Source organism: Manis javanica, chromosome 2 (genome assembly GCF_040802235.1).
Source record: "Manis javanica isolate MJ-LG chromosome 2, MJ_LKY, whole genome shotgun sequence".
NCBI lineage: Eukaryota > Metazoa > Chordata > Mammalia > Pholidota > Manidae > Manis > Manis javanica.
In genome coordinates, this window is record NC_133157.1 from 12106260 (window position 1) to 12129802 (window position 23543).

General features: G+C 43.0%; 2 protein-coding genes across 2 annotated transcripts; one reads left to right on the forward strand and one right to left on the reverse strand.

Annotated features, from left to right (window-relative positions):
* Nucleotides 1–13107: 13107 nt before the first annotated feature.
* Nucleotides 13108–14070, forward strand: LOC108387416 (olfactory receptor 1N2-like). Its single transcript, XM_017645673.3, has one exon. The coding sequence runs from the start codon at nucleotides 13123–13125 to the stop codon at nucleotides 14068–14070; it is 948 nt and encodes a 315-aa protein (XP_017501162.3). The 5' UTR covers nucleotides 13108–13122.
* A 7675-nt stretch (nucleotides 14071–21745) lies between these two features.
* LOC140844958 (olfactory receptor 1f45-like) lies at nucleotides 21746–22690 on the reverse strand. The gene has a single exon (XM_073218138.1). It carries the CDS (start codon nucleotides 22688–22690, stop codon nucleotides 21746–21748), a length of 945 nt encoding a protein of 314 aa, XP_073074239.1.
* Nucleotides 22691–23543: the final 853 nt, after the last annotated feature.

A 23543-nucleotide genomic window follows, 5' to 3' on the forward strand; every position in this document is an offset into this window, starting at 1 on the left:
GCTGGGCTGTTACCTGCTGGGGAAAAGGGAGGGAGAGAAATATCAGAAAAGATGATGGGGATATGTTCTATATTGTACTTTTCTGACTTAAGAGTGACTTTTTAACTAGATTCCTGTTAATTATTCCCACCTGTGATTGCGTGCTTTGTCACTGCATCCCAGTCTGCTCCGGGAAATATCACACTAAGCGAGGAAGATGTGCAGAAGCAAGAGGTCATTCAAAGTTTCATCCAACCATTATTTATTATTGAACATTGAGTCTGAATCCTCTCCTCCATGAGGAACTGAGAATGCAGCAGTGAACAAAAATAAAAGGTCCCTGCCCTCTGTAATATGCTATTTCATGAGCTTACTGGGTAATTTATGACACTGTGTCAGAGCGAACCTCTAATAGTTCACTGTGGCAGAAATAGTAGATGAACCCCAGCAAAGTTGTATCAGTAGTTTCTACCTTACAGTAATGTGAGACTCCCGTGCTGAGGTGGTGTTGGAGCGCTGTCACACTCCTCCTGTGAGCTGGCCTGTCCCAGCAGCCACCAGCCTTGAATTCATCAGTACTCTAGAAATGGGTGATCACTGAGAGCCCCCTGATGTCAGAATCTCTCCCAATGCAGAATATCCACAAAGAATCTTCTATGAAAATGGTGAACATATTGGAGATTATTCTGTGTGTTGGGCACTCTGCTAAGGGCTTTACATACATCTCCTAATGAAATTCAACATCATCCTGCCTAAAGCAATCTACAGATTCAATGCAATCCCTATCAAAATACCAATAGCATTCTTCAATGAACTAGAGCAAATAGTTAAAAAATTCATATGGAACCACAAAAGATCCCAAATAGCCAAAGCAATCCTGAAAAGGAAGAATAAAGTGGGGGGGATAATGCTCCCTGACTTCAAGCTCTACTACAAAGCCACAGTAATCAAGATAATTTGGTACTGGCACAAGAACAAACCCAAGGACCAATAGAACAGACTAGAGAGACCAGATATAAACCCAAGCATGTCTAATAAATTAATATATGATAAAGGAGCCAAGGATATGCAATGGGGAAATGACAGCCTCTTCAACAACTGGTGTTGGCAAAACTGGACAGCTACATGCAAGAGAATGTAACTGGATTATTGTCTAACCCCATACACAAAAGTAAACTCAAAATAGATCAAATACCTGAATGTAAGTCATAGAACCATAAAACTCTTAGAAAAGAACCTAGCCAAAAATCTCTTGAATATAAACATGATCAACTTTTTCCTGAACACATCTCCTTGGGCAAGGGAAACAAAATCAAAAATGAACAAGTGGTACTACGTCAAGCTAAAAAGCTTCTGTACAGCAAAGGACACCATCAGCAGAACAAAAAGGCATCCTATAGTATGCGAGAATATATTTGAAAATGACATATCCAACAAAAGGTTAACATCCAAAATGTATAAAGAACTCACACACCTCAACACCCAAAAAGCAAATAACCCAATTAAAAAATGGGCAGAGGATATGAAGAGACACTTCTCCAAAGAAGAAATTCAGATGGCCAGCAGTTATATGAAAAGATTCTCCACATCACTAATTATCAGGGAAATGCAAATTAAAACTACAAAGAGATATCACCTCACACAGTAAGGATGCCAGCATTGAAAAGACTAAGAACAACAAATGCTGGTGAGGATGCAGAGAAAGGGGAATCCCCCTACACTGCTGGTGGGAATATAAACTAGTTCAACCATTGTGAAAAGCAATATGGAGGTTTCTCATAAACTAAAAATAGAAATATGATTTGACCTGGGAATTCCACTCCTAGCAATTTACCCAAAGAAAACAACATCTCAGATTCAAAAAGATATATGCACCCCTATGTTTATTGCAGCACTATTTACAATAGCCAAGTAATGGAAGCAACCTAAGTGTCCATAAGTAAATGAATGGATAAAGAAGATGTGGTACATATACACAATGGAATATTATTCAGCCATAAGAAAGAAACAAATCCTACCATTTGCAACAACATGGATGGAGCTAGAGGGTATTATGTCCAGTGAAATAAGTCAGGCAAAGAAAGACAAATACCAAATTATATCCCTCTTTTGTGGAGTATAACAATGAAGAAAAACTGAAGGAACAACTTCGCAGCAGACTCACAGACTCCAAGCATGGACTTGTGGTTACCAAAGAGGAGGACTGGGGGAGGGCAGGTGGGGAGAGAGTGAGAAGGGGATTGTGGGGTATCGTGATTGGTGCACATGGTGTGTGTGGGGTCACAGGGAAGACAGTGTACCTCAGAGAAGACAACTAGTGACTCTGTGGCATTTTACTACACTGATGGACAGTGACTGCAATGGGATATGGTGGGGGAGACTCGGTAATAAGGGTGAATGTAATAACCACATTGTTTTTCTTGTGAAACCTTCATAAGAGTGTATATCAATGATACCTTAATAAAAAATATATATATATGGATATACACACACATGCACACACACACACACACACACACACACACACACACACACACACACACAGCCAAGATTCTACAATGAAAGAAAAATGTAACATGAGCATCCATTACCAGATAAAATCTCACTGCTACAGCAAGATTGGGTGTTTTTCCCATTTAAGCTGTTAGGAAAAAGAAACATAAATAATATAAATTCCATAGACATACAACAGCAGTTTTTGGAGATGGGATATGTAAATACATATACACATATATAGAGAGAGATGGGGATATATGTATACATATGCATTCCATCTCTATATGTACATTCCATCTCTATATGAATGTCTTTATATATACATATATGGAGGAATATATCAAAACATATGAAGCATATATATATACATATACACACATATATAACATAAAATATATATGTGTATATTTCCTGATATATATAGATTAAAGTATCATTTTATATATATGGAATATTGCATATGTATGTACAAATATAGGACTATATATAACTGACATTTTCTGTGGTTGAAGGTGATTAAGTATTGCTATTTAGTGTAATTCAACTTAATATTATTGTGTGATCAGAACCCATGCTGTAACATGAGAGTCTCCCATTTTGGTGCTTATGAGCACCTACATCCTGTCTTATCTTAGGACTGCAAGAAACCTGAAGTCCAAAATTGTCCTAGTGCTCGGGCTAGGTAATTCCTTCATTCATATCTGTATGTTTTCCAATTGAGAAAAGGCCTTCTGATACATTAACTTTAATTCTAGCCACAGATGTTTATGAGGGCCTGTAAGCTTCCATTCTATAGACCTTAATGTGAGGCCACAGGGATTAGGGACCTTCCAAACGTCTTGCAGCTACTTTGTGTGGCTTCTGCCATCTAACTTCACCCAGCATGGTGCCTATCTTTGCCTGGGATGGTAAGTGCACATGAAGGGTTAGGAGACTGAGGGACTCAGTCACACGCAGGTGTATGACAGTGACAGCAGGTCCTCTTCAGCTGGGGCATCGGTTATCTCAGCTGGTGGCCCTACAGGGAGGGTGCACAGGATGTAGTTGAGATCATGGTTGCAAGTTAGAAGTCCCCAACCACACACACACACACACACACACACACACACATACACATGCACACTTCTGAGATGAGGATTCCGTTCACCCGTGTCTGATTCCCATTGTGAGGGAAGGAACACCAGTATGTGCTTCATTCATAAACACTCATATGTGTAAAAGTCATATATTACAGACAAGCTAACACATGCACAATATCCAATAATGTGTCACCCACATATACACTCACAATGCACCACTGACAGACAAGCACCACACGTCTACTGAAACACACAACTCACACACCACATATACATAACTCTTCACTGTGTATACACATCACAAAAACACACAGGATCACACACGGCAGCAAAATCTCACAAGAAACATGCTCCAGCAACACCCACACGCACCCACGACACACTCACTACAACAAGCAGTGCACACACTCCCATCACTGAGAGGTGAGCTTCGACCACTTCCGACCCACCCCATTCCCAGGGAGGTAAGCCTCTTTGGTCACAGGCACCGTCATTACACCACCACCTGCATCCATACACATGGTAACACACACATGGTGCAGATACATAGAGGCCAGCCCACAGGACACGTCCTGCTCTCACACCCAGACGTGTCCCCACACAGTCACATGGCACTAGCACCCACTGTGAGCAGAGCTGTGAGCCCTCTGACCCTGTTCCTTGGAAGGTCAGGAGGCTTCTTCTCCAACAGCACAGACAACAATTTTACCCCTGGATCTGGGCTCTGACCCGCTCAGCTGTGACTCCTGCCTGATTGGGAAATGCCCCAGTCCTGCAAAAAGTACGCAAATACTGAGCATCACAGGCATGAATCCAGAGTCCCTTGTCACACGTTAGATGACTGATAACCTGTGTATTTGCACTAACACAGACCCCAGACTGGATCTAACTCAGTAAAAAGTCAGACTGTAGTCTAATGTAGTACACACATGCATGCAATTGTCTAACAACATGTACACAAACTTACAACATACATGCAGACACACACACACTCATGAGCACAGACATACTCGTGCACAAACCCACAAGCGCACAGGCAGATCCATCTCCAAGTACAGAATTTCAGCTCCTTCCCACCTGTGCTCATGGTTGGTGAGTTTACACCCCTCCTGCAGACTGCCTCCCAGGCCCTCAGCTTCTCTTCGTGGTGAAGGAGGAGCCACCACAGGTTAATTGGCCAATTTCTTACTGCTGGTTGGGAGCCGTGTGTCCAGGAGCCAGAGGGAACTGGAGTCACATGGGACTGGCTCCCTAATGCCAGATATGTCTTGGACTCCTTTCTTCTCGGGCACAATTCCAAGTTCAAACTTTTCTTAGACATGATTCTAGCTGGTACTCACACTATTTTTTGACTTAATTTTTAAATGACTTCATACTTACAAAAAAGTTGTAAGGATAATAGTATGAAATCCTGTATCCCCTCTTCCTCACTGCATGACAGCTAACGTTTTACCATATTTGCTTTAGTGTGTGTGTGTGTGTGTGTGTGTGTGTGTGCGTGAATTCTAGATTCAGACTATACATCTCAGTAGGCACACCACCGCGCACATTATCAGAAGGCACATGATTTAGTTCACATGTCAGAAGCTCTTCATGCTTCAGCAGGGAGAGAAGTTAGGAGAATGTTTATTACTCACACAAAGGACACCTCGGGGAGAGCTGGGTGGTCTGAGTTGGGTTCATAAAAGCAGAGGGATTGGCTTTTGGAGTTTGTAGTGCTTAAAAGGTGGGATAGAGTAAAGGTTTCTTCAGGAGAAAGAGACCGTGTGCTGTGCTACCTGAGTGATTTCGCCTTACTGTCTTTCCACGTGTTGCAATAAGGACCTGTAAGGAGACAAAAGCCCCCTTGGCCAGCCAGCAGATAACCTAAGGCTAGGCGCTATCAGCAGCCATGGCTGCCAGGGAGCATTGCCCGTCATTCAGGGCTCTGAGGGTTGTGGCAACTTGGATATTATTGTGCACAATTCCTCATTGACATCAATGATTTCATTTGTCGTGTAATGTTGTGGCCTCCACGGCAGCACCAGTGGCCCCCAACTGGTCAGCAGAATAAGGGCAACTGAGTAATTGGATTGAATGAGGGCCTGCGGGTGAGAATAATGTTGGTGAACTTTGTTTAGGGGCAAGAACTCAAAATGCAGAGTATAAATCAAATTATGAGAAAAAGCCTGAGTTGGAAGAATAAATTAGCGTAGGAGTGAGGGATACTTAGCCAAAAAAAAAAAATCCTTCATGGACTAAAAGCTCACACTTAGCATTTCGCCTGGGCAGTCAAGAGCCAATATGCTGCCAGGGAGCATTTGGATGAGGACGAAGTACGGGGCTGCTCCGGACAGCTGGGGTTAGTGTCTAAGGGCAAGGCCGGGAGACCCTCCAGGGTTTAGGTTCAGAAATGAGGCCCACCAGAGAGGGAGAGAGGGTGGGCTGTGTTAATCTGAAGGCTTCTTTGAGACCAGTTGGATAGGCTCAACATGGCCTGGCAGTTGAGGGGGTTCTCTAAGGCACACCCCAAGATTCCTATGCTCTAAAACATGGCTTTCACTCAGGATGGCTTACATAAAATTATTGTGTAATGCATCCTTCGATAACAGCGGTATTATCAGAGAGCCGGGCTAGAAGTGCAGAGTCCGGGGGAGGAGCTTGAGGTGCAGAGGTGGAAGGAGAGGGGAAAGTAGCCTGTGATGGTTGGGGTGGGGGTGGGGGTGGTGAAGAAGGGAGAGAAGAGCAGGAGGGCTTAGAGGGTGAAGGGAGCTCTGACAGAGACGCGCAGAGGGCTGCAGATCACAGAGACCTCCACCTGGGTGAGTCCAGTGGGTGGATCAAGGTCAGCATCACAGGTGAGGGCAGCTGGGGGTCTGACCTCATTTTAAGGGATGGATCCAGCTAAAGGGCTGACATCATCATACTGCACGGGCCCAACTGTGGGTCAGCTGCTACATGCAGGGATGAATTCAGCTGAGTCTGATGTCATCAATAGTGTTAAGTCCAGACGTAGGTGTGATGACAGCCTCAGGCAGGGCCCAGCTGCAGATCTCATTAATGTCATATGATGTCATCTGGAGGCCCTTCAGGCTGTCATGATGTTGGCTGAGGTTATGGATCTCACTGAGTGTGTAACAATCTTTGAGGCATAAAGTCTCACTGCTCAGGGAGGTGCAGAAATGTATAAAAGCAGCTGGAAAATGACACACCCCTTGATACAGGAAAGTTGCTGCTATATTGGCATGATGTTGGAGATAAAATAGTTCTAAAGGCGCTTGTTGTTTGCATCCCAACCTTAGGTTTCCCATTCCCCTTTCAATTATGCTTTGACATGTGTTTTGAAAGATGAGGTCTGGACATAGGGACATTAAATCAAGAGACTTAACACTGCGGCATGAATAAGCATCCTGTGTGATGTGGCTGCCTTGTGAGTTTAGAATGACCAATAGGAACTGCTTTCAACTCTGTAGAAAATTTACCAGCAACATGGAACTGCAATTATGGCATCAGCTAATGACTGGGTATGGCTGTGGTGCTGAACAGCCCAAATAATTGTGGGAGGCAGCATGGCTGAAATATAACCCAGAGGCTGTCATATTGCTAGGTGGGGTCCACCCAACAGCTTGCAGTGTTCTAGTCCAAAGCTATTATCCAAAGTGGTTGTTCCCAGGCTATTAAAATCATGAAGTCTAAGTAACAGCATCTGTACTATGTGGTGCTATGACCTTTGACACTTGGGGATGCTGGCTAAAAGGGGGTAGTCTGGACTAGTTGATACCCCCTTTCCAGATGTCTTTGGCTGAGGGGAGCATGCCTTTATTAAAGGAAGTTGCATTTGGATAAGACCAATTTTACTATTTCTTGGCCTCTCTGTGATCCACACTGTTGCAGGTGTAGGTTGGAACAGTGAACTCCACTTTCTGAGTGAGGTTATGATTGGCATTATTAATGAAATAAGAATGAAATAAGCGAGCCTGAAAATTTTGGCAGAGCTTGCAACCTAAGCATATTATCAGAGTGGCAGAACAGCTATAGCGTCTCGCCATGGACATATGTGAGTGGTTCATAACTCACAGTCTGTCCTCAGTCTGGCTTCCATCCCAATTGTAATGGGGATAGAATGAGAAAGGGGAGTTAATGGGGGAATGCCTTGTTCAAAACTGTCTTCACAAATTCTGCCATGCTAGATATCACTACAGAGAGCAAGGATAGGTGATTAGAGTGTTTTATTTCATTTTGATATAAAGTAGAGAGGCTCAAGGGTCAGAACTTAGTATAAAGAGGGCCATTAACACCAGGCATACCCATTTAGAAGCCTATATATTATTTTGTAATTGTTAGTAAGCAGGTCATTGTGGTGTTTTCTGAAACCGGCAGCCAGAGGCCAGTAGGGAAGGAGAAGTCCATTGAATGCCTTGTTCAAGAGCCCAGTGTGGTGCAGTTTGAGTCCAGTTAGTGTCTTGGTCATTATCAGCATTGTTTGGAACTGCAGAAGGAGTGCTTTAGGGATGCCCTATACAGTAGGTTGTGCTGTCAATGTCTGGGGGGCTGGGTAAGATGCCAGGGTAGAAATCTATCAAGTCAAGGCATTATAAGTTGGCACTAGCAGTTTGGTGCCAGTGGCCCAATAAAATCTACTTCCCAGTACACTGTGGAATCTGCAGGGATGTCCCTCCAGTGGTTGTATAGCTGGTGATGGGTCTTTTCACACAGGCGCATGTGTTTGTTGCTGTTGGAGCCACGACAGAGGAAAAGGATTTCTCTTTGCCATGCAGCCCAAGACTGAAGTCCAGAGGCTCCTCTGTGACCTGGCGTTTCAGAGGCCCATTGAAAGGAAAGAAATGGAAAGAAATGGAAGGAAAGAAACAGAAAGAAATGGAAAGGAAAGAAATGGAATCCAGACTGTCATTTGAGAAAGTTTGGCCTTGGGCTCTAAAATTTGTGCATATCTATCAGCTTAGTGTCGTATTGGTCCTCAGTCGTCTGAGTCTAGGTGTGTGCAGAGACAGGTGTGATCTTAATTTGTTCCTTTGATATTTGAAAGGCAAGGAATTCCCAGAGTTCTTTACCAAAAAAGGGCAACCCTGAATAAGAAATTATTGTTCCCACTGGCTAGACCCAATGACCAGACTAGAGGCAATGACCAGCTGCTGCAGATGTGTAACCGGGGCCGGTTGTCTCAGAGCAACCTCTAATTCCAAGATGGCTGCCTGGGTTTTTGCCGCTTGTACTGACCCTTGGGTCCCATCCTTGCTCCGGGATATGCCAGTTGAGGAGTGACATGGCATCCCTCATGCAGCTCCATCCTGTGTGGTTATGGCACTACCGCTCAGACATATATGAACTTCCTTTGTTGTTTATTTAGTTGAGTCCGAGGGGCTCCTCTGGTGGCCAGAGGATCCAGGAGACATGTGACCTCCTCTGGCATGACACCTGGCAAGGGACTTAGGACAACAGAGGTGACCTCTTATTGGTGGAATATGCCGGAAGGCTCAGGTTGGCTGGATCATAGGCGGTTCTATGTTTATCTAACAGAGGAAGAACCAAACCGTTTGCCACTGTGGCCGCACCACTTGCATTCTCACCCGCATGGTATGAGGGTTCCAACTTCTCCATGCTGCCAATACCTCATATTTTCCATTGAAAAAAAATCATGTCCATCCTAGTGGATATGTAATGTAGTTTTGATTTGCATTTTCCTAAAGGCTCTTATTGGGCATCTTTTCTATTTTAGTAAAATGTCTATTCAACTTATATCAGGTTCATTTGTCTTGTAATTCTGTCAAGTTTTGCTTCATATATTTCAAGGTCTGTTATTAGATGCATATGTTGATAATGTTACATCTTTATGGTTAACATTTTAATCAATATAAAATAGTCTTCTTGGTCTTTTGCAATGGTTTTTGACTTAAAGTCCATTTTGTCTGATATTAGCATAGCTTCCCTAGTTATTTTTCAGTTACGATTTGATGGAGTATCTATTTCCATCTTTTAATTTTCAACTCCTTTGTATCTTTGTATTTAACATGAGTGCCTCATAAACAGTATATAGATGGATCACCCTTTTTTTAAAAATCCATTTTGCCTTTTAATCTCTGCCTTTTAATCAGGATTATAATCCATTTCCATTTTAGATAATTATCATTTACCTTATCAATAAGGAAGTCCTCACTTCTGCCATTTTCCTATTTGGTTTTCTCATGCTATTTATATTTTTAATTGGTAAACTTTCTAATAGTGCCTCCTTTGTTGTTTAATGTAGTGTATATTTTAGTTTGTGTATATATTTTAAATATTTTTCTCAGTGGTTACTTTGGAGATTCTAATTGTCATCTTAAACTTAAAACAATGTAGTTTGAGTTAGTACCACATACACTTCAATATCTATTGCACTGCTCTTATCTATTGCCATCCCTCCCTTTTTGTATTGTATTGTCACAAATGACATCTTTATAGATTGTGTGTCCACTAACATAGATTTATGGTTACTGTTTTATAAAATTGTTTTTTAATCATATTGAAAACAAAGAGGACTTACAAACCAAAAATGCAATAATACTGGCTTTTATATTTAACTATGTAGTTATGTTCATCAGTGAGGTTTATCTTCATATGGCTTTGAATTACTGTCTATTATCTCTCATTTCAGCCTAAAGGACTTCCTTTAGCATTTCTATAGGGCAGGACTGCTTAAAGAAACACCCTAACCTTTTTCTTATTTGAAAATTTCTTAATTTCTCCTTCATCTTTGAAATTTATTTGTTTGTTTGTTTGTTTGTTTATGTCAGCTAGAGAATTCGTGGTTGACATTTTTTTCTCTAAGAATTTTAGCTTTATCATCCCATTGCCTTATGGACTCCATGTTTTCTGATGAAAAATCAGCTGTTATTCTTATTAAAGCCCATTTGTACATGACGGCCAGCTTCTCTCTCGCTGCCTTCAAGACTCTTCGTATTCAACAGTTTGATTGTAATCGGTCTCAGTGTGGGTCTCTAAACATTTACCCACCTGGAGATCTTTGAGATTTTTGAATGTGTAGATTTATGACTTTTATCAAATTTGGGGAGTTTTTAAAATCATTACGTTTCCAACTACTCTTTCTACCTATTTTTCTCTCTTCTCTCCTTCTTAGACTCCTAACATGCATATGCTGGTATGTTTTGTGGTGTCCTACGGGTCTCTCCAGCTCTTTTCATTTGTTTTTCACTCTTTTCTCTTTCTGTTCCTCAGACTGGATGATTTCATTTGACCTCTCTTCAAGTTTGCTGATTTTTTTCTTCTGCCTGCTTAAGTCCTGTTGAACCCTTTTAGTGTATTTATTATCTATCATCTCAAATGTTGGGCTTTTCATCCCCAGCCTTTCTATTTAGTTCCTTTTTAAACTCTATCAGATTTTAGATATTCTCTATTTGTTGACATATTACTTCCCTGCATTCCTTGAGTTCTTCAAATATATTGAAAGACAGTTGATTTAAGCTCTTTATCTAGTAACACCAACGTTTATACTTTACTTAGGGATAGTTTCTATTAATTAGTTTTTTCCTGTGAATGCATTTTTGTTTCCTTGCATGCATTTTAAATTATTGGTCCTCTGGTTTCATACTCTGTGTTGTGTTACTTCTTGTTTGGCTTTTGAGATAGTTGCATTATTATCCTGTACATTCACATTCCCCAAGGAGTATTGGGTATTCTTTCTGGCAATGTGCAGATGGAATGGATAAAAATCCCTGTCAATCCTGGGAATTTAAGAAGGTAGGAGGAGCCCTAAGAGGGAAAGCTGCCTTTATCACGAACAACAGTTATTTTCTCCTGTTTTTTAGCATTCCATTTACCAACATTTTCTGACATATCTTTACCTTCAAACCACAAGGATAAAACAGAAATGATTTGAAAGAAGTCTCCTTATAGTAATACTTAAACCCTGGGTATTCGGTGGGGAGATTGAAGAGGGAATGACTTAGACTAGTCACTCAACATCTACTTTCCTCAATTTCATTATCCCGAAGGACTTTGGTGTAGAAGTCTAAACTTCTGTCAACCATTCATACATCAGGGGAAGAGTGTAATTACCCAAGCAGAGTCAGAGGGAGGCAAGAGCAGACTTGAATTTATCTTTTTCCCAATATCCTTTCATAGAAAAGCAATAGAACTCCTCCATAATCAAAGTCTCAACCTAGCTTTCTGCTGCCACATCACTTCCATCTCATTATGTTCTTTCTTATCCCCATGAGTTTCTCCTGTTTGGATATTCTTGTGATTTCCTAATTTTTTTTTTTTTTGCTCAACTGTTTCTCAAAGATTATTTTGGTAGATGGAAGCTAGCAGTTCAAGCTAATCACCCTCTTAGCAAGAATTTGAAATCCCTAAAGCTCATCCAAGTCAAACAATCCACCCCAAGGTAGCAGAGCCAGGAAATCATGTGGCCAGATTTGGAATCAGAGTGTGTTGTGCTCCAGTTCCTGTTCTAACTCCCTTCTGCCACAGTTTCCAGCTTTCCCAGGAGATACCCCAGAGCAACCACTGCACTAAGAATAGAAATCCACAAACATCCCTGGGGACAAAACTTATCAAATGCGAAGCCACCAGCTGTGCTCTGCATTCCCTCCTCCCCTGCTCCTCGGGAGCCAAAGCATGAAGCTAGAGCAATTACTTCATGTTTGTCTCTGAGGACCAGCCAGGAAAGTCATACTCCAGAGGCCCAGAACCTGGAAACCCTTCTGTGACAACATGCACAAAGCACATCTAATACTGTCACTCAACCTGGGTGGCTGCTCTCAGCTGGCGCAGTGCAGCCTGCAGCCCCGGGTCCCCTCACCCTTCTCATTTACCAGAAGCCAAGAAGAGCCTGAAGCATGGTCCTGTGAGATCAAGAGGGAGAGCCCGGGAGCAGGGTGGGCTCCTCCAGTGGTAAATGTTATTTGGGCCAGATGAATATGGGGAGAGCTGCAAGGGGAGGGGTATATTTTCTCTCCGAAAACGCCTGTGTCCTGTCTCTCAGCTCATCCGGAGTTAAGCAGCGGGAGCTACTTCCTTGGAGAGTGAGTCACCTGTCTGCCACCTACAGAAGAAAAGGTTAAACTCGGAGGTGGTCGTGATGCAGGGTGTTCAAGGGCATGGGAATGGGCCTCAGAATCCCAACTGTATTTACTGTTTTCTTTGTGACTTTCTGAAATTGACTTTGTATCACTGAGCCTTGTATTATCCTTTTGTGATACGCAGGTAAGAAAGCATGCTCCTCGCAGAGCCTTCAGTTAGGTGTTGCAGTGCACAGTGCTTTGGGTTCAACGAATGGCAGCTCTTAATGTCTATGTGCTGCATAGCAAGGTGGAAGGAACCTGGAGCTTACCTCCCCAACCAGTACCTGTCACTCTGCTTTCGTGTTCTAATACCATTGTCTGCTTGCTTTCCCTCCCTAAGTGGATCAAGGAGTAGGGAAGAGTTAGGGGTGATCCAGGAGGGAGGGTATAGGGACCTGATATAGTCATGTCTACTGAGTAGAAGATGACTATCACTGAGGGCCACAAGTATACCTGTTTCTACAAATTTCCTATACCTCTTTTTTGCCCTTTCTAGAACGAGTGGTGTCATGGACCAAAGCAACCAGTCCAGTATCACTGAATTTCTCCTCTTGGGTCTTTCTGAGAGGCCAGAGCAGCAGCCTTTCCTACTTGGCACCTTCTTGGGCATGTACCTGGTCACCGTGTTGGGGAACCTGCTCATCATTCTGGCCATCGGCTCTGACCCTCACCTCCACACCCCCATGTACTTCTTCCTGGCGAACCTCTCTTTTGCTGATGCCTGTTTCTCTTCCACCACAGTCCCCAAGATGCTGGTGAACATGCAGACACATAGTCAGACCATACCATATGGGGGGTGTTTGGCCCAGATGCACTTTTTCATGACGTTTGGGGCACTGGATGACTTCCTCTTGGGGGTGATGGCCTATGACCGCTATGTGGCCATCTGCAGGCCTCTTCACTACTCCACACTCATGAGTCCTGTTGTGTGCGTGCTCCTTCTCGTGACGTGCTGGGTCCTCACCAACCTCGCTGCCCTCTTACACACTCTGCTTATGGCAAGGCTTTCTTTCTGTGCAGGCAACACCATCCGGCACTTCTTCTGTGATGTGGTCCCTCTGCTGCAGCTCTCCTGCTCAGACACCAGCACCAACCAGGTAGCCCTGTTCACTGTGGGCTCTCTGATACTCACTGCCCCACTCTCCCTGATCATCTTGTCCTATGCACACATCATCTCCACCATCCTCAGGGTCCCAGCTGCTTCTGGCAGGCAAAAGGCCTTCTCCACTTGTGGGTCCCACCTCACTGTTGTGTTCCTGTTTTATGGCGCAGCCATCGGTGTCTATCTGTGTCCTCCTTCATCACACTCAGCGGGTAAGGACAGGGTTGCAGCTGTATTTTACACTGTGGTGACTCCAATGCTGAACCCCTTCATTTACAGCCTCAGGAACAATGACATGAAGACAGCACTGAGGAAGCTTTTTGTAATTCATACATTGCCTTCTCAAGGGCTTTAATCCCATACCCATATTTTGAAGCTATTCTCTAGCCAATCCATGTGTTTATGAAGTAGTATCATCCCCTATCATATTTGCTTAGGTTTTATTGGAAAAGTGATCCAGACTCATTCACTTAAACCTCAAAAGCTGATATTGTGTGTGGTCAGTGTATTTCATAAAGGACTTGTACTGTCTTGTAAATATAAATATCTCACTCGTGTTAGGGTGATCCTAGCTAAACAGGTGCAAGCTCAATTAGAACTTCTTTTGCTTTCTGTTATTCTAAGCTGTGAATACTTTTAACAGACAATCAATCAGAATTTTTTCATTGCTCCCATTTGCCAGGTACAGTGTCAGCCACACCTTTCCATGTGATACATAGTTGCACATATATTAACCATAGTGCAGGTCCAATCATGATGGCTTGTCCTTAAGTCATACTATTTATTTCATTCCATGTTTTTAACTCTCTAAATATATTATGCCATTTAGTTCCCCAATTATAACTATCTTGGGTTAGGTACTATGATTATCACGTTGTACAGATGGGAACTAGAGCTAGTAAATGGGAAGGGAAAGTTGAGATTTGTTTCTTGTCCGACTCTGGAGTCCAAACTCTCACAGGTTGTAGAATCCTGCCTCTCAGTGCTAATGTTTGTACTGAAAGACATTCGTATTAAGTTAATACACATGTGCTGATGCTTATACATGTTCAATTTAGTGTTAATGAAGTCAGATGGTCATAGTTGCCATAATAAATTTTGGAGCACAGAAGAAAGGAAAATAATCTGCCCGAATGTGCTCAGGTGCAGTTTTACCCACAAAGTGACATTTTATTGAGCCTTAAAATCTGAACTCACTTAAACTGGTGCAGAAAGAGTGAAGGTTCCATAGGGAAAGGCATTCACCATGAGAGGTCATGCTAGTGTTTGGAGCCATCCCAGCCCAATCCTGGAAATGTTTCATTTCCTAGTGGTTATCTCTCTGAATGTGGATCTTACCTTTTCTTTCCCAGTTCCATTTCCATAAAGCATTTTAATCAATACTGTTCTTTGTGGCTCTCTCTCCCAATTTTCTGTTGCCAGTGCTTTTGGATTCTGGCTGCAGATTAATGCTTTTGAATCTTGGAGTTCCAGAACTCTTTAGAGAAAAGACTCTAGCATCTTTCATAAGAACAGAAAAAAGCAGGTTGTCCTAGTACAACCAAATGTGAGAATACTGATAAAGGATTTCCTTCCTGGCAGCCAAAGGACAGATGAAATAGGTATGATGATATCTAGCTCATTATTTATGCTATTGAGACAAAAATCAGTGTAGGATAGAGCATGTTGGCAGCATCAAGAAATCCCTAAGTACTTAATCATGGTTTAATCCTTTTATACCTAATTCAATGTTTTATTCTTGCTCTGCTGTAATACTCTACCTCTCCGTAAAAGTCCTTCAGGACCTGCTGCATACTATGCACAGTTCTATCCCTGGATAATGTTTAGTTCACATTTAGGCATTATTTTAAATTATACTAACACCGTTATCAGAGTGAGGCATTCATCACTTCCAAAGAGTCGGTTTATATTCTTATTTTTTGCTTCTACCCACATTCAAAAAAGATAAGCAAGTGGATTGCTTAACACTCTGCCCCCTGGAAGGATTTCCCATCACCGCTGCCCTTTGAGTCACCCTTGGGTGGGATTGTGCATGGCAGAATATATTCTTGGCAGTATCCATCCATCCATTTTCAGCTCAGCACAACGGGTCATGATTTAATCCGTAACCCAGGTTCAGGTGTGTTTCACCCCAACAAGCCAACAGTGTGAGCTGAATGAAAGGAAGATGAAACCGAGGTGGAGAACATGCGGATCTGGGCTGCCCATCCCTTTCATTCCTTGGACCTGCTCCAGCCTAGTCCCAAACAGAGCATTTCCGTTGTTTAATGGCTTGCTCTGTACCTTACATCTGGCTGAAGCTGAGTGACGGATTATGATTTTTTATTGTAAAAGCAACCATCAGCTTTCTGTATACTATTTTAAAATTTTTTGTTATATAATTAAAGCAGTTCCCTCTGTGACTTCCCATTTATCTCAGCCCTAGAAACATGGTCTATTAGCCATTTCAACAGGTCCCTTTAGGAGATCTGGCTTGTTGCACAATTCAGTATTAAGTATTTTCATTCACATGACTTCTGTTGGCTAAATGCTGCCACCTGGGTCTCTGATACCCCAGAATAATCTTATCCCTGTTGATTCCAGGCAGTCAAGCTCTATGTTAACATTTTCTATCAATTCTGCCCCAGGGAGGAGGACCCCATAGTCCACTTTTCAGTGATTCTGTGGTCCTCTTCACTAATGTCCTTTGTCACTGGAGTGAAGGGAGTGTCTTCTGCCCCTTGCTGGGGATCATAGTTAGCCGCAGTCTCTCTAGAGTCAGATAATAAATGCATAAATGCATGCTACTACAGCAACATCCCTGATATTCTGACCCCTTTCTCAGTGCCTTGCCAACGTGTTCTAGCATCTGCATGCCCCTGACCCTAGGCCACCATTATTTCCACCCCTATCACTGATCGCAGCAGTGTACGAGAACTCACACTGGGGTTCCTGTCTCCCAAGTCACATGAGAGAGCTCCCGTGTCAAACATCCCAGCCTGACCTTCAAGACGTCCTTGTCCAGCACCTGAGGGTACACCTCCATTTGTGTTCCTGCACCCCGTCGGAACATGAACCACATCCTGCGCCCCTCTGATGATTAGTGTAGCCAGGCCTGCTACTGCCTGTTGGGTCTATGCTGAAATCTGCTCCAGGTTATTGGTCTAGAGAGAATGAGGGAGGCAGGCATTTTTAAGGCCAACACATTGTGTGCGTCATCCACCTTAGAGGAGAGCTTTATCAGTTTTCAAGTGGGTCACAACAAGTCTCCCTAAACTTAGTGTTTAGGAAACAACAACCATTTACTTAGTTTACATTTCTATGGGTTAGCATTTTAGATTCCAGTCGGCTGGGCAATTGGTTTAGCCGATTTTTGGGTAGGCTCACCGACGTGTCTGCAATCAACAGGCCATCAACCTCGGAGCTCTACTGGAGATTGAGGAGCACTAGGCACGAGACAGGCTGGCCTATGCTTGTTCACATGTTGCCAGAGTTCTAAGAACAACAAGAACACAAGCATTTTTCAAGTTCTTCCTTGTGTCCGATTTGTTGTTTCCCTACCGCCAAAAGCAAGACTGAAAGCCAATGCATATTCTACGGGTGCAAATTGCACTTCTTGATGGGAGGAGTTACAAACTCACATTGCAAGGATGTGGAATCAGAGAGAGAAGGAAGTTGTAGCCAAATGCTAAATCTACCATAAAACTATTTCGTGGTAATCAGGCAGTGGGTCCTTGCTCTTCTCTGTCAAGGGGATGCGGAATGCTTCCAACCACCCTCAGGACTTAAATGATTCTAAAGATCAAAGCACTCTATCCACGTGTCCCAGTAACATCTCATTTCCACCCTTCCCCTGTCAGAACACCAAATTCAGAATAGGAGACCTACTAGGGCTTTGCTCCCCAAACTCATATGGTCAAAATCTGGACCTTGTCAAGATGTGCCATGCTTCGGCTGTTTCTTTAAATGCGTATGTGAAGCCAGCCATTTAGATGGCTTCAGTGGACAGCTGGCTGACCTGAGTCTGCCATTGTCCTTCAGTCTAGGAAAGGGAACAAAATCGAACTAAATTCAAACTGCCTCTTTTTTCAAGTGGCAGAGGCACTGCTTAATGTGATGCTTTTCCTTCCATCTCTACCTATTTCCAATCCACCACAATGGGGAGTCTTACTGATAATGAAGGTACACACACTAGGTGTTAACCCTGCCCCACTCACCAACACCAGTATGGTCCTCATTACCATCTTAACAGCAACGAATCAATGTCTCGTCAGTGTATTTAAAGTGATAAATTTCCCTTTAAGCATTGGCTCAACTGAAGCATATTAACTTCAAAGTGCTGTCTTTTCAATATCTTGCTGTCAAAGCATTGTTTTAATTCCCTTGTGATTTATTCTTCGACTCATACTCATACGGTTTTGAGAAGAGTGGTGGTTAATCTTAAGATATTTGTCACTTTCCCACATATTTTATAGGTATTGATTTCTTTATTTCTTCCTTTTCTTTTCTTTTACATTTGTGTGTTATGAACTCATTTTAGGCTTGCAAATTTTGCAAAAAATGGTAAAAAGCATTTTCATATACCTTATAACCAGCCTCCTCCATTACCACAGTGCAGTTACTCAAATTGAGGAGCTAGTATTGATAAAATTCTATTAAATAATCAGCAGATTTCATTTAAATTTTGTCACTTGTCCCAGCAATGTCCCTTTTCAGGATCTAATCTGGGATTTCCCATTGCGTTTCTCTTACGATTTTCTTCAATTGTGCATAATTCCTCTGTCTGTCTCCTTCATGACTTTGACACTTGGAAGAACACTGGACAGCTACTTCATAGAAAATTCTTCTGTTTGCTGTTAGGTGTTTCCTCAGGATTGAACTCCGCTTATGCCATCTTGACATATCACAAAAGTGAAATCTTATCCTTCCTACTAAGTCATGTTAGGAAGTAAATAGTGTTGGTGTGTTTTATTACTGGTGATGTGTGTTTTTGCTTTGGTTAAAATGTTATTTGCCTTTATTTCTGACACACATTGCAAATATCTTCCTCCAGTTTTTCAGTTATCTTTTACTTGGTTTATAGTGTTTCACTGCCAGGAAAAGTTTTAAATTTTTGAAAGTCATCCATTTTTATGGCTACTTGATTTTGAATGAAAGCTGTTCTCACCACTGAAGCTAGAGATTTATTTTGTTGCCTTCTAATACTTGGAGGCCAGATGGCTACCCATTTGTCCCAGTACACTTATTAAACAGTGTCTCTTTGTACCAGCCATTTAAGTTCTATCTTCATCATGCACTAAGTTAACATTTCTGGATATTTTGTTCTATTCTAGTCACTTGTCTATTTGTTTATTCATTCACCAGTCCCTCACTTTTTTAATCACAGTATTTAAAGACACACTTTCCATCTTCAAGCAGATAACATATGGTCCTGAACAGATAAATATTAATGAATTTTACAGGAGAGTGAGATAAATGCTTTACAGAGAAGTTTGCAAAGGTCTGTAGGGTACATACAGGAAAGAATAATTAACTCCCTCTGGGTAGATGAATCCAGGAGGACCTCCCTCAGAAGGTAACATTTGTGATGGGTCTTAAATGAGGGTAGGCGGCTGCAAAACAAAAAACAGGAGAAGTTTTTCAAGGCAGGAGGAACACATAGATTTATATCAAGAAAGGAAAATGGGAAGCTACTGCTCTGTAGGCAAGGGAAATGGGGATCTAATGTTCCTGATCTCAAGAGTCCCCAGTCATTTCCTTAACATAGTTTACATTGTATGCAGACTGGGAACTGCCACTTACAATGGTCCCTGGTCATTAATTCCTTAGTCAGTGTTTGCTTATGATTCAGTTGATCCTCAAACACTAGAGAGCAAGTAGGGGCAGTGAAGTCTATGTTTGGCTAGACTTTAGGCAGCAGGAAAAGTCAAGGATTTTCTGCTGTTATTGTCGCCCTGGCTGGACCCACTGACGGGCACAAGGAGTAGCAGAAAATTGCAGTTGCACACCCCGTGAAAGGGGAAGATGGTCGGAGCCATGACATAGCCTCAGTATTGAGACATTTCCCCAATAACTTTTCAGAGCTGGAGGCTGATTTCCTGTTGGCGAAGTTTCATTCACTAGCACAAAAGTTAGGATAGACATGTCACCTTGTGTATTTCAAATGGCAAAACTCAAGCTTCTCTGAGAGGTCATGGAAGGGAAGAGAAGGGCAGAATAAGGAAGGGAAAAGAAGTGAGAAGAAAAGAGAAGAGCAGAGAAAATAGAGTGTGATTTGTGTTTTAAGCAGAACTTAAAGATTGCAGCATTATGTGTCAGACTCTGTGCTAAGCACTTCACATGTAATCTTTTTGATTTCTCACAACCTTAGATGATAGTTACTGTAGTTCCTATTACTTTTCACTTGTTTATATTTGGAAACTGATACCCAGAGAGGTTGATAAATTGCTGAAAGTCACAGGGAATAAAATGGTAGAACCGGTATATTAACCTAGGTATTTCTGGCTCCAATGTAAGTATTATTTTCACTTTAAAAAGTATTTTAGAATTCCGAGTTTGTCATTGACATCTCAGGGTCACAATTATATAGGGAAGAAATCGACAGAGTGTAGCCCAAGTCCCAAAATTTCTCCTGTAGGTCATTGAAAAATCCTCTGCTGGTCGTTAGGCTATCCCTTCAGCAGCATCCCTGGGGAAGATGCCGTGATGAAATTGACACAATTGTATTTTAAAATAGATCTAAACACAGACCGTTGTCATTGTGCTGAAGAATGATGGTTCAGCAAAAGAAACTCGGTGAGAATCCCAAATAACGTGGTGCAAGTGCCCTCATCTCTGACCACGTGGCTTGAGTCACAGGTCATTTCAGAATATCTAACTGGAGACGTCAGCTCAGGCAGAGGGAGTGTTCCCTTGGGGAAGCATCAGAGTCTCTGAGGCTGTTCACGTGTCCATCCTCGAGCTTATTTGCCTCCCTGATCTTCAAATCTGCTCATATTGAGAGTTGTGGATTGGAACTATGCATGCGAACAATGTGGAGGAAGCACGAAAGAGAAAACTGGTGCTTGAGAGGAATGCATGGGTTCCTGTCTGTAGGCATGGTGTGACCCTTAAGGCTCCGCTTTTTGGAATGAGCCATCTGGGTTCGAAGTCTGGCTCTGCCTCTTGTTAGCTGTGTCCTTCGAGCAAATAATTTAGCCTCTTTTGAGTCTGTATTTTCTCTTCTGTAAATGAAAATATTTACCTCAAGGTGATGAGAAAATACTCTGAAAGTTCTCAAATCCCTCCCCCTCTTAGCAGGTGTGGTGAGAAGCCAAGAAAGCCAAGGAAGCAGGGTTTCTGTTGTGGCTTCAAGAATGTAAAGAAACCACAAGGTGCTTGGGTGCCTGGGATTGAAATAATGTAACAATGTATTCCCCCCCACCAGGACTCAGTGGTATGGAACGGCTTGTTAATCATAGTCAGGGAAGCCCATTAGTTTATAATACGGTATCTGGCTAACTTTTACAGGAAAATTAAATTATAACTAATATCCTGAATACATCTATAGTGACCAAATAGCTCCTACTGCAACAGTTTCTGGGTGCCGACTCCCCCCTAGCTTTGTAGTAAATGTAGAAAAGTAACAGCCCTGCTCAACTCAGGGCTCAGACCTTTGGAGCACTCTGCTCTGTGCCCGCCAGCGTAAAATAAACCTCTGCCTTCCAAGACCTCCAAGTGCCGCTTGGTTCTTCCTCAGGGATCCAGTCCAGGTTTTCCAGTTTTCCGTAACAAAGGAAATACGTTGAATATTGCTGAAGACAATGAAGATCGAAGAATAAGTGGAACAAGTGAATTTACATATACATATGTATTTTTCTCTTCTTCTAATCCTTCCAGAAACATCATGGTAGAGAATATTGTAATACCTCCTTTTAGGAGTCAGGAAACTGTGCCTCAACGAGGCTACTTTATTTGTCACAGATTGGAAAGTTAGCAAGTGTCAGATGCAAGATTTGGATGTAGGCACAGAAGCTGATTTCCCCTGAGTTCCCGGAGTGATACCCTTGGTGTCACGGGCACGGCAGTGCCCTTCCACTCAGGAGCCTCCCCAAGGCGCTCTTCACGTCTTTGTTCCTCAGGCTGTAGATGAAAGGGTTCAGCATGGGGGTGACCACTGCATACATCACGGCTGCAATCCTGTCCTTGCCGGCCGAGTCGGCAGCAGAGGGAATGAAGTACACCCCGATAGCAGACACAGAGAACAAGCAAACTGCTGAGAGGTGGGAGCCACAGGTGGAGAAGGCCTTCCACCTCCCACTCGCTGATGGGACTCTCACAATGGCAGCCACAATGCAGATGTAGGAAATGATGATCAGCAAGGGGATCAAGATGGTTAAAGCCCCTCCCCAGAATCTCAGCACACAGCGGTTGGCATAAGTACTGGAACAAGAGAGCTTCAACAGGGGGAGAAGTTCACAAAAGAAGTGGGGGATGATGTTCTGAGTGCAGAAGGATAACCGAGCCAGGAGGAGGGTGTGGGTCAGAGAGTAGGAATGAGCGAGAATCAGGGGCATGGCCACCAGCAGCACACAGCGTCTGGGCCTCATGACCAAGGTGTAGTGAAGCGGGTGGCAGACGGCCACAAACCGGTCGTATGCCATCACTGCCAGGAGGAAAACGTCCAGACCAATGAACCCCAGGAAGAAGTAGATCTGAGACAGGCATCCAGTGTAGGAGACCGTGTGCCTGTGGGCCTGGATGTTCAGCAGCATCCTGGGGACCGTGGCAGATGACAAGCACAGGTCGGTGAGGGAGAAGTTGGCCAGGAAGAAGTACATGGGGGTGTGGAGGCGTGGGTCAGAGCCGATGGCCAGGATGATGGCAACATTCCCTACCACGGTGGTCAGGTACATGCTTAGGAAGGTGCCAAAGAGGAGGGGCTGCTGTTTCTGCTGCTCAGACAGGCCCAGGAGGAGGAATTCAGAGACACCGAGGCTGTGATTTGCTGGTTTCATGTCTCTGGTGTAACTAACAAATAAAATGGAGGGTGATGCTTCCAAACCTTTTCTGGCCGTAACGTTGTCTAGATGGAAAAACAAAGGCACAAAATAAAGATGGAATCAGAATATTAATAGCTGTGCGTTATCTCACTGAAACCTGAAAGAGCTCTATGAGACAGTTATTACTATGACCGTTTTATTAAGGAACAGAGCTGCCTAGAAAGAGAGAGAGGAAAAGTTTAAATCCGACAACTCTGAATTTAGAGTCTGTGATCTTAACCTCTTTTACCTATATGGCTCTCATTCATTTATTCACACCATATTCAGTGAGCACGTGCTGGGTGTCAGTCCCCGTCTAAGCCCCCAAGAAACAATGGTAACAAACGCAACAAGGTTCCTGACCTCGTGTAGATCATATTATAGTCAGAGGAGTCGTGTAACAGACAAATGAACAAGAAAATAGGTGCTAAAATGAAAACAAAGTATAGTGATGACTAGCAGATTACTTTAAACTTTGCAGTCAGCAAAGAATTTGCTATGGAGGAATGCGTATGAAGGTGCCAGCCAAGGGAAGAATTGGGTGGAAGCGTGTTTCAGACACAGGGAACAGTAAGTGCAAAATGGGGATGAGCACACGTATTTGGAGAGATAGAAGGAGGGCAAGTGTGGCTCAAGTATGACTAGCAAAGGAGAGTGGCGCAGAGGAGCTGAGGAGGTGTGGGGATCAGGTGTGGCTGTGGGGTACAGATTCCCAGTAGGGTCAGAGACCTGGAGGCCTGGGGGTGTGGGTGTTGAAACAGAGAAGGCCCTGATCTACAGGCAGAAAGTCATTCAGCTTCTGTGGGAAGGAGAAGTATAAGTGCGACAG

Coding starts and splice junctions, on each gene's coding strand:
- LOC108387416 (XM_017645673.3), top strand. CDS start 13,123: ATGGACCAAAGCAACCAGTCCAGTATCACTGAATTTCTCCTCTTGGGT.
- LOC140844958 (XM_073218138.1), bottom strand. CDS start 22,690: ATGAAACCAGCAAATCACAGCCTCGGTGTCTCTGAATTCCTCCTCCTG.